Source organism: Amphiura filiformis, chromosome 17, assembly GCF_039555335.1.
Source record: "Amphiura filiformis chromosome 17, Afil_fr2py, whole genome shotgun sequence".
NCBI lineage: Eukaryota > Metazoa > Echinodermata > Ophiuroidea > Amphilepidida > Amphiuridae > Amphiura > Amphiura filiformis.
The window spans coordinates 4,405,419-4,421,063 of NC_092644.1; the positions used below are offsets into that span (position 1 = coordinate 4,405,419).

At 38.1% G+C, this 15,645-nt stretch overlaps 1 protein-coding gene across 1 annotated transcript; it reads right to left on the minus strand.

Annotated features, from left to right (window-relative positions):
- Window positions 1-2,223: 2,223 nt before the first annotated feature.
- On the minus strand, window positions 2,224-14,300 carry LOC140138331 (sialidase-1-like). Its single transcript, XM_072160238.1, has 6 exons — window positions 14,229-14,300; window positions 11,192-11,507; window positions 10,478-10,788; window positions 9,524-9,712; window positions 7,690-7,909; window positions 2,224-2,438 (listed from the first exon to the last, which is right to left on the minus strand). The coding sequence occupies exons 1-6, from the start codon at window positions 14,298-14,300 to the stop codon at window positions 2,224-2,226; spliced, it is 1,323 nt and encodes a 440-aa protein (XP_072016339.1).
- Window positions 14,301-15,645: the final 1,345 nt, after the last annotated feature.

Genomic DNA, 15,645 nt, shown 5'->3' on the forward strand with positions numbered 1-15,645 from the left:
GTGCTTGTAATTTAGGAGGCCTACTACATATTCCGGAAAGGTCTAGTTCCTGCCTATCACCAGATGTTTTATCAGCTCTGTGATCTTCAGGATGATAAGCTTCAAGCTCTCATCCATGGCAACGACGGGAAAGAGACCACATGCGATGAACGCAATGGATGGCTAGAACCAGATGTACTGGGAAAACTCAGGGATCATATGACAGACACGTTGAAGGAAACATTAATGAACATACGCAAACAAGTTGGTAAGAATAATTTTGACGATTTGTGATTATGATCAAGGCGACCATGTGGTGCCCTTGTGACGGAAGTTGTTGCAAACACTTTTTATTCTTAAAGCCATATTGTAACATTTCCATAAAAATAGATTAATATTTCTTTTCCATAAAATGTTAGCTTTTACTGTCAGATATGTCCCCATTTAATTTTGAGCCCAACAAGCAAAGAAAATTAGAATTTACTACCAGTGCCAATGCGTGTTACTCCGTCGGTCATGCTACTGTGTGTGTGCCATATTTCCTCGAATAGTCGCCCCGGGGAGCGTTGTATTTTCCAAAAGAGGGCATTTATTAGAGGTCATTTTTAGAATGATAATTCTAAAGCTTAAAACTCATACTGTATGAACTTCGGAACGATGACTTCCGGTTCACTTCCAGGTTTATGACCAGATTTTCGCCAATTGCTGACACCATGTGTGCACCTTGGTAAGCTTACTACACAAGATAGCATGTAAATATCAGCATCTTGGTTGAAAAAAGTGGTGGGGGCATTTAATTGAAGGGGAGTGACTATTTGAGGATATACGGTATATATGACCGTCCAGGACGGAGGACGCCATGTATGTACCGGGTACTGTGTTATGAACATTGCATTCAACTAACATTTCCATCATAATAATAGGCCTAAACCGTCTTATAAAGACAGTTTTTCAAAATCTCGGATTTTGATAAAACTACAGCAGCATACGTCTTGATTTTTAGTTTAGAAAAAAGTAAATTACAATTGTGGAGAAAACAGAATTCTGAAAAATATTGAGGGTGTCCTCCATCAGCAAATGTTACGATATGTCTTTAACTATAGTAAATTGTAAACTTTTGACAAGAGCGTACTTCTGCGATATTGACGACGTGCAACTAACAATGTGAACGATGCATAGTTCATTAACTCGGCAAAGGCAGTTTGGGTCAGCAGCCAATCAGTGACAAGCGCATTTATCAATGTGAATATGTGACGTACGTAGTAAAGTACGCTATCATAAAAGGTTTACCGCAAATGATTATTATAATGCACCTCTTGCGGGCAATATTCTTTTGAAGAGCAAACCATATAATGATCTCTTTATTTGGTCCAAACATTACATGCGTAAAACTTTTACTCTATTGCTGAGCGACAAGTACTATTATCTAGCCAATCCCACAATAAATACTGTCCAAACGTTCATACCCCACCCCTTAAGATTTGTCAAATTTATTTGATTTGGTTTCAGTGGTTGATTTATCAGCAATAAAACTAAAGAAATTAGGCAGTAATGTTTATTAGCTGCTACTTCCAACATAAGACAGTGTTTACGCATAAGTTCAGGCATGACAAGGTTTTAACACGTATGTGTAACCTTGTGTCCGTGTATACGCTACTGCACTGTGGATTTATAATGCTTGGCTCCTGTACAAAGGTATAGGAAGAGTTGTTGAATATTAAACTAAGCATATGCTATGTTTCTTTTTCTTAAATGGTTTATTTTATTGTGTCCTTTTGCAGAAAATTCTGACACCAGTGAAAATCAGCCATCAACATCTCAACCTGAAGATGGTGGTGGAGAAGATGATAATGAGGATGATGATGACGACGATGATGATGGTGAAGATGACAATGATGATGACGATGCCCTAGGTCAAGACGATGGTAACGATGAACCAGATGATGAAGATGATGATATAAATGAAATGGAAATGGAAATATTAGAATATATGGACACTGGAGACACTTGATTTATTATGCACAGTCACTCACTGATCCCCATGTGTGACAATCCAAAATAGCATGATTTTGTCTGGGGCTAAATGTAGGATGTCAGATTCTCTTTAAAATTCTTTGGTGCAGATACAAAACTACTGTAGAAATTTCAATTGAATGAACACAGTCTGCCATAGCGTGACGATTTTTCGCATACACTGCGCGATGTACGCCACCGTGTGTGATTTGTGATTTGTGTGACACAGAATCAGATGCCTTCATACAGGCTAAGTCTTACTAAGGAAATATACTCAATAGTTGTACTCATGCCTTTTTCATATAAAATAAAGATGTGATTCTGTGAAGAAGGACTTCCATGTTCTGCTGTCATTGAACTGTAAGAGCTTGCTTTAGACCAGATTGGGAGTCGACCTGTCCATATGGTACCATTGTCATAGCTCCATTGTAATGTCATGTTCACTCCTGCAATGAGATACAAAGAATGAGCAATTCCAGTTGAAATCCTTACACCCCTTGTGTAATGCATGCCCTTAATCTTCCGCACAGGGAGTGTAGGTTTCAAATGGAGTCACCCATTCAGGTAACCTCATTTGAAAATCACACTCCTTGTGTAGAAGATTATGATCATGTCTTCCATAGGGGGTGTATGGATTTCAACTGGAATAGCACAATATACTGTAGAGGTTAGAAAAAGGGAAAGCTACTGTATCAGAAATCCACCATATTGGAATGTCATGTGTGGTGACCAAAGTATACAATGAATTATTTGCTTTTTCTTACTACTGATACGCACATCAATAAAGTCCAAACTTACAGCTGCGTAATAAGATATGCTTTGATAGTGATGAGTAAATTACATTGAAAATATGGTGTATTTACATTTACTTTCAACCAGGTTTTAATCAAGATTATGCAAAATCGAAATGTGTATTTTGCAAATATGTCAGCATGTGATGCGGCAAACGAAATGTCAAGTCTGGATTTATGTATAACTTGAACATGGTTGGATTTTTACACTTCAATACAGTTACACAGGGCAGGAGCCAGGAAATTTTGTTAATTGCATATGGTTTTTACTCAAAGCATTGCTCAGTTGCCATTGTTGCACCATTACTATTAACAACATTCTTATTAACAACATGATTATCACCATGAATCAGGGGTCGCGCTAACCTGCGTTTCTGCGCGTACAGCGCATATTTTGAACTTTGAGCGCATATATTCATTTTTGCATACCAGTTCAGGGGTTTTCATGCGCGCAGAAAAATGAAAACATGTGAAAGAAAATAAAAGCTTCGATCTCCAAAATTTACGGCCCATCCAGAAATTATGTAACATAAAATGCAATGTAACATAAATGTTCAAGTGAAGTCGCCGTAGCATTGTAACATAAATTAAAAATAGAAATAAAATACACACACGCCGGCATATTTACACAGATTGCGATATTGTCTAGAATCACTGCTGATGAGTTATTGCAGTACTGAATGATGACACGTACGTGAGTTGGTAATTTCTAATTCTAGGGATCGGAAAGAAATGCTTTATGGCAAGCCACATCATTCATAAGGCCGTGTAAAATTAATATTTTGGTTCTCGCCCCTCCCTCCTCAATTTCTGGGATTTGTCAGATTTTTTTTTTTTTTTTTAGATTTTTCAATTTTCTTAGACTTTGGAATGATTTATGAAATCTTCATACATATAAATAAGTTTATTAGAGAACAAGCATCACTTCCAAGTCTTTTTTGTGGTACTCTAGGGGTTTATCCTCAGAATCTCACATTTGAAAAAAAAAAAAAAAAAAAAAAAGGGCCTCATCGTTCCTCGAGCACTGTTGGAGAAGACCGAAAACTACTGACAATGCTAATTTTACATTGAAAAAAAAAAAAAAAAAAAACACCTCCCTCCCTCATCAATTCATGAAAATCCTCTGGACGAGAACCAAAACATTAATTTTATACGGCCTAAATGCGAGTTTTGCCCGCTATACTGGTCGAGGAGCCCGCTATACTGGTCGAGGAGCACGCTATACTGGTCGAGGAGCACGCTATACTGGTCGAGGAGCACGCTATACTGGTCGAGCAGCACGCTATACTGGTCGAGCAGCACGCTATACTGGTCGAGTTTCACCACGCTTAACGGCGAAGTTTCCTAACGCTTAACAGCGAGTTTTCACTACGCCTAAGCGGCGAGTTTCACAACGCCAAACAGCAAGTTTTTTGACATCGATCTTTAACATCATATAATACTGATCATCATATACATTTCACTTTTTTATGATTTTTCATTATTTTATTTTTAATTCTTAATTGTGGGCATCCTCTCTGATATGGTCTAAATGTTTATTACACAATAAAAAGTGCTTGTCAGGAATGTGCTTTGAATTATTGAAGGAAAACAATTTTTTGGGAAAACTGGATTTTTCTTTTTGAAAAGAAAAATAGACTCTTTAATTTTTGGATTAAAAAAAATAGGCGTAATAGGCCTACATATAGGCCTATTATGGGTCGGCCCTGCACATTAGGATCGGTCGGTGGAGTAGGCCCTACAAGTAGCCTAGTACAACCAAACATTTTTTGTGGTCTTTGAATGCGGCTTTCCTTGTAATGCTGCAGTACTATCCGGGGAAATAAAGTAGGAAAATATATGAGACTAAAACCCATTGAGACTAAAACCATGATGGCACATCCCGTATACATGTGAGTACCGAGGGGGGGTGTTTAAAGGGCAAAAAGAGTGCGCACGAAAAATGAACAAATTTCAGAGAATACCGGTTGACACTTAACCCGATCTTCAATAAATAACATTAATAAATAACCTGACTGATTGAATTTACAACTAACATTGAATTAGGGGTTCATTCATAGGATTTCGGGCATGATCGCTTAAACACTCGTATAAATCAACGTTCATACATACTCGCTATATAACAGCATTCGTGATTGGTTGATAGGCGGGCATAAACAACGTTTATGCCCGGCGTTCCGGTCATAAACAAGCCGCGCGAGAACTGATGGACGCTTCGCGAGTGATGTATACGCGATGTTCAGCAGCGCCCAAGCACGATGGACTGAGCAAGAAAACGTTTTCTTACAATTTATAGCGATGGAGAAACTGTTAAAAAAAATGATAAGGAACTGGTAGTTTTTAGTTTAAAATGATGGTATTTTTAGTTTTGAAGGGAAATAACAGCAAGCAGAATGTTGCGTATGTATGAAAGGGGTTCATTCATATATTTTCATGACTAAACGATTGTTTATGCCCTCGGGCTAAAGCCCTCGGGCATAAACAATCGTTTAGTCATGAAAATATATGAATGAACCTATCATGCCCGAAATCCTATGAATGAACCCCGTTCATACAACCCCAGACAAACAAGAACCTAGACCTATGACTTTGGTTCGCGTAGTGAAGTCAACACTGCATAGCAACAATTTTGACAAGGACGCAACTCGGACGCAAACAAGCTGACACAATCGCGTCTACAGAACATGTTGCATTTGACGCGAGGCGATAACGGCGCAGTAAACACGCATAACGAGCGTCAGAATGTAAGCGATATTTCTCCTCGCCTAGTAACCCCGTCAATCCGTCAATATCACCTTGGATACGGGGCTTCACCTCCCGCTGTGTTAAGGGATGGGCAGTTATAGGTCTAGGTGGTATGTCTATGCATACAACATTCTGAACATTGTTCAAGTAGCAATACAAATAATACATGCGCGTGTAGGCCTACGCAAAACTAGCAAATCTTGGATCGCGTTACAATTGGGTCAAACTCTGCGTGGCGCAGCTTGTTTAAATGCCCTGTGGCTGTGTAGGCTTAAAGGCCGCTCCAAATATCTGGAAAACACATTAAGTTGGGAGCTGTGTAAAGTTTAGTGGTATAGAGGTGAACATTGACTTGATTATATTTTAAGCCTACTTAATTGGGTTGCCCTTGAAAGTTTGCCTGGTCAACTGGATGGGTCTTTAACGGCTAAAGTCCAATCAGAAACGAGAGCAAGAGAACCACGCTTTTAAAACTGCCGGGCACATTGATCCGTTTTATAAGAGATATACCGAAAAAACTAGATAAAAGACCCACCCCCGAAAAAAGTTTACCAAAATTGTTTTTAAACATTATTATAATCCTACATGTAGTATTTTTTCGTGAACTATAAGGTCCGTATGCACAAACGAGTTAGACTGGGTCTAAAGTTAGACCTGGTCTAAGTGGAATTTAATACCAGGAGAAAGGACATTTTCCTTTACATTTTCTTAAGTTCTTTTGTATTATTTTGAACTTTGCATTTAAATCTTTAAAATTTGCTAGCTACTTTAGGAAGGAAATAAGAGTAAAGGTCCATTCCTGGTGGAACTAAATTCTGCTTAGACCAGGTCTAACTTTAGACCCGGTCTAACTCTTTTGTGCATACGGACCTAAGTATTTTAGATCGACGTCAGAAAAACTTCGCCGTTCGGCGTCACGGTGAAAACTCGCCGTTCAAGGCGTAGTGAAACTTCGCTGCCGTTCGGGCGTGGTGAAACTCGACCAGTATAGCGTGCTGCTTTCGACCAGTATAGCGTGCTGCTCGACCAGTATAGCGTGCTCCTCGACCAGTATAGCGGGCTCCCCGACCAGTATAGCGGGCTCCTCGACCAGTATATCGGGCAAAACTCGCATTTATGAATGATGTGGCTTGCCATAATGCTTGGCAGGTGGTGTGTAGAGATATGTCATCGGTGAAATACGACGCAATGATATCGGCCGTAGAAGAAAAAAATGACAAAAATTTGCCCTTGAATTATGTTTTATAGTCAAAATACTCCAGGAATTCAGTAAATATCATGATATTTGACCTAAACTTGAACTCATTTGCAATGAAATGTCATTTTTTATTGAGTAAAGCATAGCTTCCATGTGCTTGCAATGGTGTTGAATTCTGCACGTCTTTGCCGACATGGCCGAAGTTGAACTGCGTTTTATGGAATTCGGCGAACTTTTATGGCATAAAGCAACACTTTTATTAAAGTACACTGCTTGGGAACTTTCTTAAAAAGTGCGATAGTTGGTTAATAGCGAGAATCGCGGCATGAAAAGCGTGAGATTGTGTTTTTGCCGGGCCTTGCTTAACTATGGTACAGGTAACACATCATTTTTCACTGTAACCAAAATCACAAAATCTGATACTGATATTAAAACGCCTACATTCAATACTTGACAGATTAGAGAACCCCTCATTTTAGGATTTGAGCGCATATTTTTAACACTTTCAGGGAGTTCAGGGGTTCTGAGAACCCCTGGTTTTAAAACCTAGTGCTACCCCTGCCATGAATATACATAGTATTATTATTGTCAGAGGAACTCAGACTAACATGATCATTAGTGTCGGCACCCTGGTCAGTTGCCATTGTTGTTAGGCACACTCCTTGACATAAAGAATTTCATCTGATCAAGACCAGTCAAAACTTACATTTTCTGGACACTTCAATATCACACACCACTTCAAAACAGCAACATTGCTGATGAAGTCAACCAATGGTTGATGAAACGTCCAGAAAAACGTAAGTTTTGACTGGTCTTGATCAGATGAAATTCTTTATGTCATGGATAATTTACGGACCTGATGAATTTATTCAATTTTACCTAATTTTCAGGTTATACAAATGGTATTTTCATTTATATGGAAATCAAATGAAGCAATCTTTGTGGTAGTTTTTGAAAACTTACTTTCAGTTTGACTATTTGGATTACTAAAAAACATGACCCCATTATGATATAACAATCCTGCTGCTACAGCTGAGTCATTGAGTCCCAGGTCAAAGGTCAAGTAGTTTGGAGGGAAAGTGTTTGCTCCATCAAAGCTCCTTGCTACCATTCGGCATCTACAGTGAAAGTGGTTTTGATTGCGTATGTTTACAGTAATGGATCCATCTGGCAATTCCACAGGCTGTAGAGTGTGAGAGCAAAATACATGTATTGATGGAATTCAACATTTTCGCCATTTTCCATACTTACCGTATTTCCTCGAATAAACGCCCTCGGGGGCGTTGCATTTTCCACATGGGGGGGCATTTTTAGCACATCAATTCCCGTTAAAATCATTAGGTAAGCTTAAAAGTCACGCTAAAATGACGAACTATGAACTAGAAACACTGACTTTTGGTTCACTTCCTGGTTTCCAATGCAGATTTTCGCCAATTATTGCTGCTATTATCGACCATGTGAGCAGCTTGGTAAGCTTACTACACAAGATAGCATGGAAATATCGGCATTTTTTAAACATTTTGGTTGAAAAAAGTGGTGGGGGCGTTTATTTGACGGGGGCGACTATTCGAGGAAATACGGTTTACACAAAATGAGAAACCTCTAGATTAAATTGAACTGTCACATAAAATGGACCAATTTGCCACTCGTTGGAATCGTAGCAATTTTTTTTTCCAAATTTACAGCAGAAATGAAAAAAGTAACATGAATTTTAGTGGGTCGGGGGGGGGGGGACCTTGTTGACGGGCATGACTTGTGCTGGCTGCCCAACCTTCAAAACCCTGCCCCATTTTTAATTTTGCTCATTTAGAGAATTTTTTGTAAACATGGACATGTCATGGATTTCTTATCATACAACAGTGAAACAAAGATTCAACAACTCATCCTATACAGGAGCCAATCATTGTTAATCTGTGATGAATCCACAGTAGTGTATATGCGAATGCAAGCGCATATACGCGTTATGCGTGATGCATGAGCGGGTAAAATTTGTCATACCTAGAACCTGTGTGTGTATGTACATTTACAAGTTGAATTCTGTATTTTGGAAGTAGTGGCTAAACAGTGCTGTTTTATTCTGTTGTTTTTTTGCTGATATCAATATCTTTTTAAGGTTGACTGTCAATGATTAACTAATATTCCTCATGAAATAATCATGTGAATTATACAATCATTAGCTGGTTTTCGTTGTTGAAAGAGATGCAATCATGTTTCACCTTTGTTCATCACATTTAACTTTTTTTTTTCCGTGTCCGGCGCGTCTGAGAGGTTTACTTCGCTCGGGCAGCTAAAGCTTCCCTAGCGAAGTAAACCACACAGACGACGGGTACGAATCATTGTCAAATGGTGATAAACAACAGTGAAACATGATTGAATCCGTAAATCAAGAACAACACATAATGCTATTAGGTAGTGTGAAATCGGGTATCTTTCTGTTTATGCCCAATTTTTGAAGAGGTGCTTCAATTGTCGTCTGCATCTCATACTGCCCTATCTCAAAAGGCTGCCTTGTGTGATTTTTATTATCATAGATGTATTTCATGTTGTTTTATTATATTTCAGCATGGTTCTTTCTTTTAAGAACAGACATGCGATTGTAATATTGTGATAATACCTCAAAATTAATATATTAAATGTTGATTTTACTGTGTGTGTATCTTATCACAATTAGATAAAAAAAACACAAAAGGCAGCCTTTTGAGATATGACAGTATGTGAAGCAGACGACAGATAAAAATATTATGTTAAAAATCCCCAGTAAAATCTAAATATAGACAAGTTTGATTACTATGCTTACCTGACATTCATCAGGAGTAAAATCACCATTCAATCGTATAACATTGTAAGGTATGCTGAATAAAGCGCCCCCATACCTCCAAACTTTTCCATGGTTATCACTCAATAGACAAAACATCCCGTCTCCTTGTTGGTTGATATTTCTATGGCCACACACAATGAGTCTGTCTTTATTAGGGGCATACTTTTTCTGTATTGTGGAATCAACAAATGCAAATTGATGTGATAGGAAGTTGATGGTTGTCAACCGCTTGGGACACTAATGTTACAGGTGTGAGTGATCAGAATGATTTGAATATTGTATAGAATTATGATCCAGGGCGGCGTTTCATAAAGAATTAAACTTAAGTTTAAACTTAAAAGTTTTATGAAACGCCGCCCAGGTCTTTATCCATGTTCTTTGATAATCTATGTGAAATTGTTTACCGACACACACGGTAACAAAACCAACTATGAGCTGATTATAGCATCAACTTAGTTGTTTGGAGCTATTTTGTGGACACCCACTAAAATAATTTGGAGATTGTATAACCTGGATGTTTCTTCCCTGTTTCTGGTATAGTATATGTGACCAGCTCCATTAAAACCCGGAACAAGTCACCAGACATGTTTTTGAGTTATTGGCCTTTAAAGACGACATTCCCATTTAAAAAAAAAATCAAATTTTGGAATTCTTAATTTCATGGTATTTGACTGTGGGACTAAGTAGACTTCAAAGCCTTGAGAGTTGAACTATGAAAATATTACTATTCAATCCTGGGTAAGGCAGGAAACTAATTGGCCCATTATTTAGAATAGCAATTTGGCAAATATATAAAGGTATCATTACAAAATTATACATATCTTGTATGAAGTATTGATGCTATTTAGCCAATGTTGGTATCATTTTAAAGCTTATTGTCTGGTGCTTGAGGTCAAATTTTGCACTATGGGTGTTTAATTGAGGTTATTGAACAATGCCATTGGGATGAGGCCATCGTGATCCATAGTGTCTGGAACCTACTTGCACACCGTGTCCAGGTCCTGGTATCCAAGTTTGTGTTCCAACGTGTTGTGAAACATTAACAGGTACCTGCCATGTGATTCCATCATCAACACTCTTCACATAGTAAACTGTGGCAGTGGTGCATTTTTGTAGATGAAAACATATGGAATAGAAGATATAGATGGATTTGGTGACATCATCCACAAGGAATGCACCCAGATTAAGACCATCATAGTTGGAGCCATCATTTAGGATAAACTTCTGTGGTGTCCAGTTGTGACCTTATGGGAATCAATTTAAAATTCATCAATGCAAATGTGTGTAAAACATGAGAACATGGTGACTGATGCAATTTTGTGGGCAACAATGAATGAATGAAGGAAGGAAGGCATTGCTTGTCATGTCATAAAACACGACATAGGCTATGTGCATCTGAGAGTTTTGGCTACAATGATGCAAAAATGGGACATTTGACCCACCCATACAGGTGGTTTGCAGTATGATTTACAGGGATCATGATTTACAGGAAGTATATTAATGGCCTAAAAATTCATTTATTATAGTGTGTTTGAATTTCTTTGAGCCTCTACAATAAGAATATCATGTTACACTCACTTTAGAAAAGTTAAAGAGCTGCTGTAACAAACACTTTCAAACAGTATATTTTACCCTCCCAGTTCTTACCTCCATCAGTAGATCTTCTAACTGCCAAGAATTTTGGTCCTGTATCAGCACTGCTGTACTTCCTGGCCTCCACAGCAGCTAGAAGACTACCTTGAGGTGTGTAGGTAATTATTGGTATCCGATACAAGGCTATATCATCCTGACCAGCTTCCCAGAGTATGCTTTCAAGAACTGGTTGGGGGTTTACCTGATATACCAAATCATTGAATATGAGCAGTCGTGTGTTTGAGGTGTCTTGGAGTTCTGGGAAAGGGTGGCAAATGTTACCGTGGAACTCAAAAATTGTGTAATGCATCCCAGCCCTATTTACCTGTACCTGTACATAGAGTTGGACACTGCAAAACGAAGGCTTGTTTAGCCTTATAATACCCATACATATTCACATAAAAACTTAATGCCAGTCCTGTATTCCTTATTTATAAATAGCAACATATAAATTCTTGATAGAGAGAAATGGAGGTTGCCATTATGGCTGGGCGCCAGTATGTCTGGAGAGTTGACCTCTAGCACAGTGGGTGGTCTTCTGTACTTTTCAATGGTAAGGCAGTTGACTTCAGCAACTTGTCGCTCAAAATTTGGTGGGTTTTCCTGAGTAAAAACCATTATAAAATTAATGGCGCACGGGTAAATTTTTAAACGCTTTCGGTAACTTTTATCTAAAATCAGTTTCTCATAACATTATGTAAGTTACAGGATCACCCAATCTTCTGATTTTTGGCACATGTCATTTTTGTGACATTTTATGAATACCGACATATGCAGTAGCAGGTACTACTAAATGCAATGGATAAAAATGGAATGGAATCCCATGGAATGGAATCGGAATGAAAAAAATGAAAATCAGACAATAGGACAATCACAGTGGCCTATAGGGCAATCACAGTGGCCTACATAGGCGAGATCCAGGGGAAGGGGGATAAATCCCCCAATATTTTGCCAGGGGGATGGTCCATACAATCATCCCCCCAATGTTGAAACCTGTATATGGGTTTCTGACTAAATTAACCTTATATTTGGCCATTTCAGCCCTAAAATTGCAAAATTTTCCGCGCTGCGGGCGTATTTATCCCACTTTTGCACCATATTTCCTCAGTTTAGCTTCAAAACGGCAAAATTTTTCGCACGCTTCGCGCACATTTGTTCAATAAATTTAATCTGTCGCCAAATAGTGATGCATTCACTATACTTCAAGAAATTGTTCCAACCCCATCCCCCCCATGAAGTTATGATATTCCTTTCAAATTATCTTATAAAGTAAATTCACATATCCCTTAGATAACATCATTTGTAAAACAAAGAGCAGATTTTGCTTCCATAAGTACAAAACACACGGTAATAAAAGTTTTGAAATTAAGTTCAGCATAAGCGCATGTTCAGCAACGGCAGACATAATTAGGTCGGGGGTCACTCCCATTGTGGCCTGTACACCATCCGCGATAATATTATAAACGCGTGAAAAGGGTAGTTTTTCATGGGTAGGCACGATACGCGCGTATCGTGTTTATGGTGTCAAAAACAAATCTACGCCACTGGTGGCCTATAGGGAAATCACAGTGGCCTATACCGGGTGTCCCAGAAAAAATTACCGAGCAAATTAAATTGAATGTCGAGAAATAGACATTAGAATAAAAAATTTAAAATGTAGAGAAAAGCTTATTTTGTTGTGCATCACATACAAAATTTTATTTGATTCGGTTGACTGGTTGCCAAGAAATGAATGATTACATAATGTGTGCATCAATGCAATTCATTCCAAGTTTGATCAACAGGTGCTTTTTTCAAACTCACTCACTGCTTGCTAAACTCTCATTAAATTTAGTCCACATTATCTATTTCATAATCTGACGGTGTTATGACATTTATGCTTTCACTGAAGATGAATAACAGTTTGTCCGAGAAAACTTTGATTTCTGCAATTTGAAGCTTTCCAACTTTAATTCTTTATGTTGTGCAAATATGTTATATTTTAACTTTCCAAAGAACATTTGTGCCAAGAATGACAATGATCAAGTGCTTACAGCTTTACATGTGATTTTTGATACCATGCAACATTAATGTTGAAGTTTTAAAAGATTTAAACTTTGCATTACAACATTCCAAAAACATTAATGTGTGAGAATGTTTTCAAGCCACCTGAAATTCTTAATGCAATAATTCTTCATGCAACATTTATAGTAACGAAAAAATATATTTAAATTACCGAGCATCATCTTACATGCAAGCTTTAATTTTCAAACTAATGAAATGTTTTGCAAGAAACAGATTGTTTAAAAAGAACGAAAAGGATTTCTCAGAACACAATATGAAGCCCATTAACAGTTAACCACTAGTGCGCATTGTGTTGAGTGATCTTTCTTTCAAACTTGACACATGCGTTATGTAATCGCTCATATCATCGCGATCAGTCAACCGATTCCGGCACAATTGGCGTATAAGATGCAGAATACGATGGGCTACATGCTGATGTTTAGATTTTTGAATTATGATGTCGATTTCTCAACTTGCGTCTAAATTCATTCGTCGGTAATTTTTTCTGCGACACCCTGTATATATAGGGCAATCACAGTGGCCTATATAGGGCAATCACAATGGCCTATAGGATATTGTGCACTCACAGTGACCTATTCGCTGTCGTATAGTGCATGTTAGTAACATTTTGGTTACTGCTCCCAAGCCTGGGCTCATACACCTGTTCCGAATTTTGATATGCCATAGACTTTGTGTTGTGATCATTTTGATTAGTGGTTCATAACAAAGAAAGCGTGATCCAGTTGACCTAGCAATGGTCATATTGTAATGTGCACTACAACAGCGAATAGGACATTAGTGGCACATAAGGCAATCACAATTGCATATATAGTGCAATCACAGCAGCCTAAGGGGCCTAAATGGCCTATAGGGCAATCACAATGGCCTATTTTTTTTAGTATAGGGCAATCACAATGGCCTATAGACCCACACTTAGCTACACTTTCATGACTTTAGCCTGTAAACAACGGAATACACCGAGAATGTGAATTTCATGATTGAAACCTACCTGTTGACTTGAACACTGTGTCACCTGTCCTGCAAATAAGGCAACTATCACAAATATGTTATATGCAATCATTTTGAACCTATCATCAACATGACTCACTCACTGTGCTGAATCTGGTTGTTATTTGGCATTTCACTACTCACAGGTATCTGATCATGTACTTTGTCCTTAGGTATCGCTATTTGTTGTTTGAACTGTGAGCTTGATGTAAACAAATTAAAATTACTAATTATTGGTTAATAAATGTGTGTCAATTGTTAGGAGTGAAATTGTACAAAATAATGCACACATACTGAGATGTTAATGTAGGAGGAGCTCTGCAGGAGTGCATTATATGCATCAACATCTCAGTACAAGTGCATCTTTTTGTAAAATTTCTTGAGCAACAAATGATATGCATTTTATTAACCCATTTTATACCCCGGGTGCACTCACATAATACATTACTACATGTGACCCAATGACTCTCTTTTTTTCATCAGCTTACACCCAGTACCCCCTTTTTCAGAAATAGGCACCAAATCATTGCATGCATTTTGATTCTTTTTTTTTACATATTTGTAGCAAGATTTTGCACATTTTTTGCCCAGAAAGTTATTTTTCTTGTTTAATGATACCCAATTTTTAGCATTTCCACACATAATGACCCCCATTTTCTGATAGACCTCTGTTTCATGCTTCAGTAGGCACAGGTGCCCCCCCCTTCCGAGTTTTATACACAGAAAAAAATCCCATGGTTTTTGCTATTTTCAGTGGCGTAGATTTCTTTTTGACATGGGGGGATGCAGTTGGAAAAAAATTCTTGAAGTATAGTCAATCCAGCTCCTTTTGGCGACAGAATAAGTTTATGGTACAATTGCGTGGATGGTGTGAAAAATGTTGCTATTTTGAAGCTAAACTGATTAAATATGGTGTAAAAGTAGAATAAATGCGTGTGAAGCGCACGGAAATTTGCACTTTCGGGGCTAAAATGGGCAAATATGGGGTTAATTTGGTCAGAAACCCATTATCAGGCGTCAACATTGGGGGGGAATGATTTTATGGACCATCCCCCCTGGCAAAATATTGGGGGGGGGGGATTTATCCCCCATCCCCCTGGGTTCTACATATCGAACTGCATTCTGAATACGGAGTCACCTCTGGTCGCGTTATACAGCCTGTTCACTTGCATGATTCAGAAAAAGGCTGTAAAAGGCTGAACAGATACGTTAAGACAGATACGTTACCCCCAATACTTAGAAGTTATATTGCTCAAATATCAAGTATTGTTAAAAAAATCTCTACAGAATAACAAATTTATTACTACTAGCTTACTACTAATGTGTTCCTGCATGCAGCAAGAATTTTCGCTATTTCATAACAATAAGAATCACAACTCGTGCAATTTTCAGAAAGCTTGAATAATCTTTATTCATAA

Bases quoted from the DNA above. Each gene is read 5' to 3' on its own strand.
- LOC140138331 (XM_072160238.1), bottom strand. From the start codon at position 14,300: ATGATTGCATATAACATATTTGTGATAGTTGCCTTATTTGCAGGACAG. The intron at 10,789-11,191 runs GTAAGAACTGGG...GATTCCCATAAG, and splicing joins TAGAAGATCTACTGATGGAG to GTCACAACTGGACACCACAG. The intron at 7,910-9,523 runs GTAAGCATAGTA...CACACTCTACAG, and splicing joins TTACTCCTGATGAATGTCAG to CCTGTGGAATTGCCAGATGG.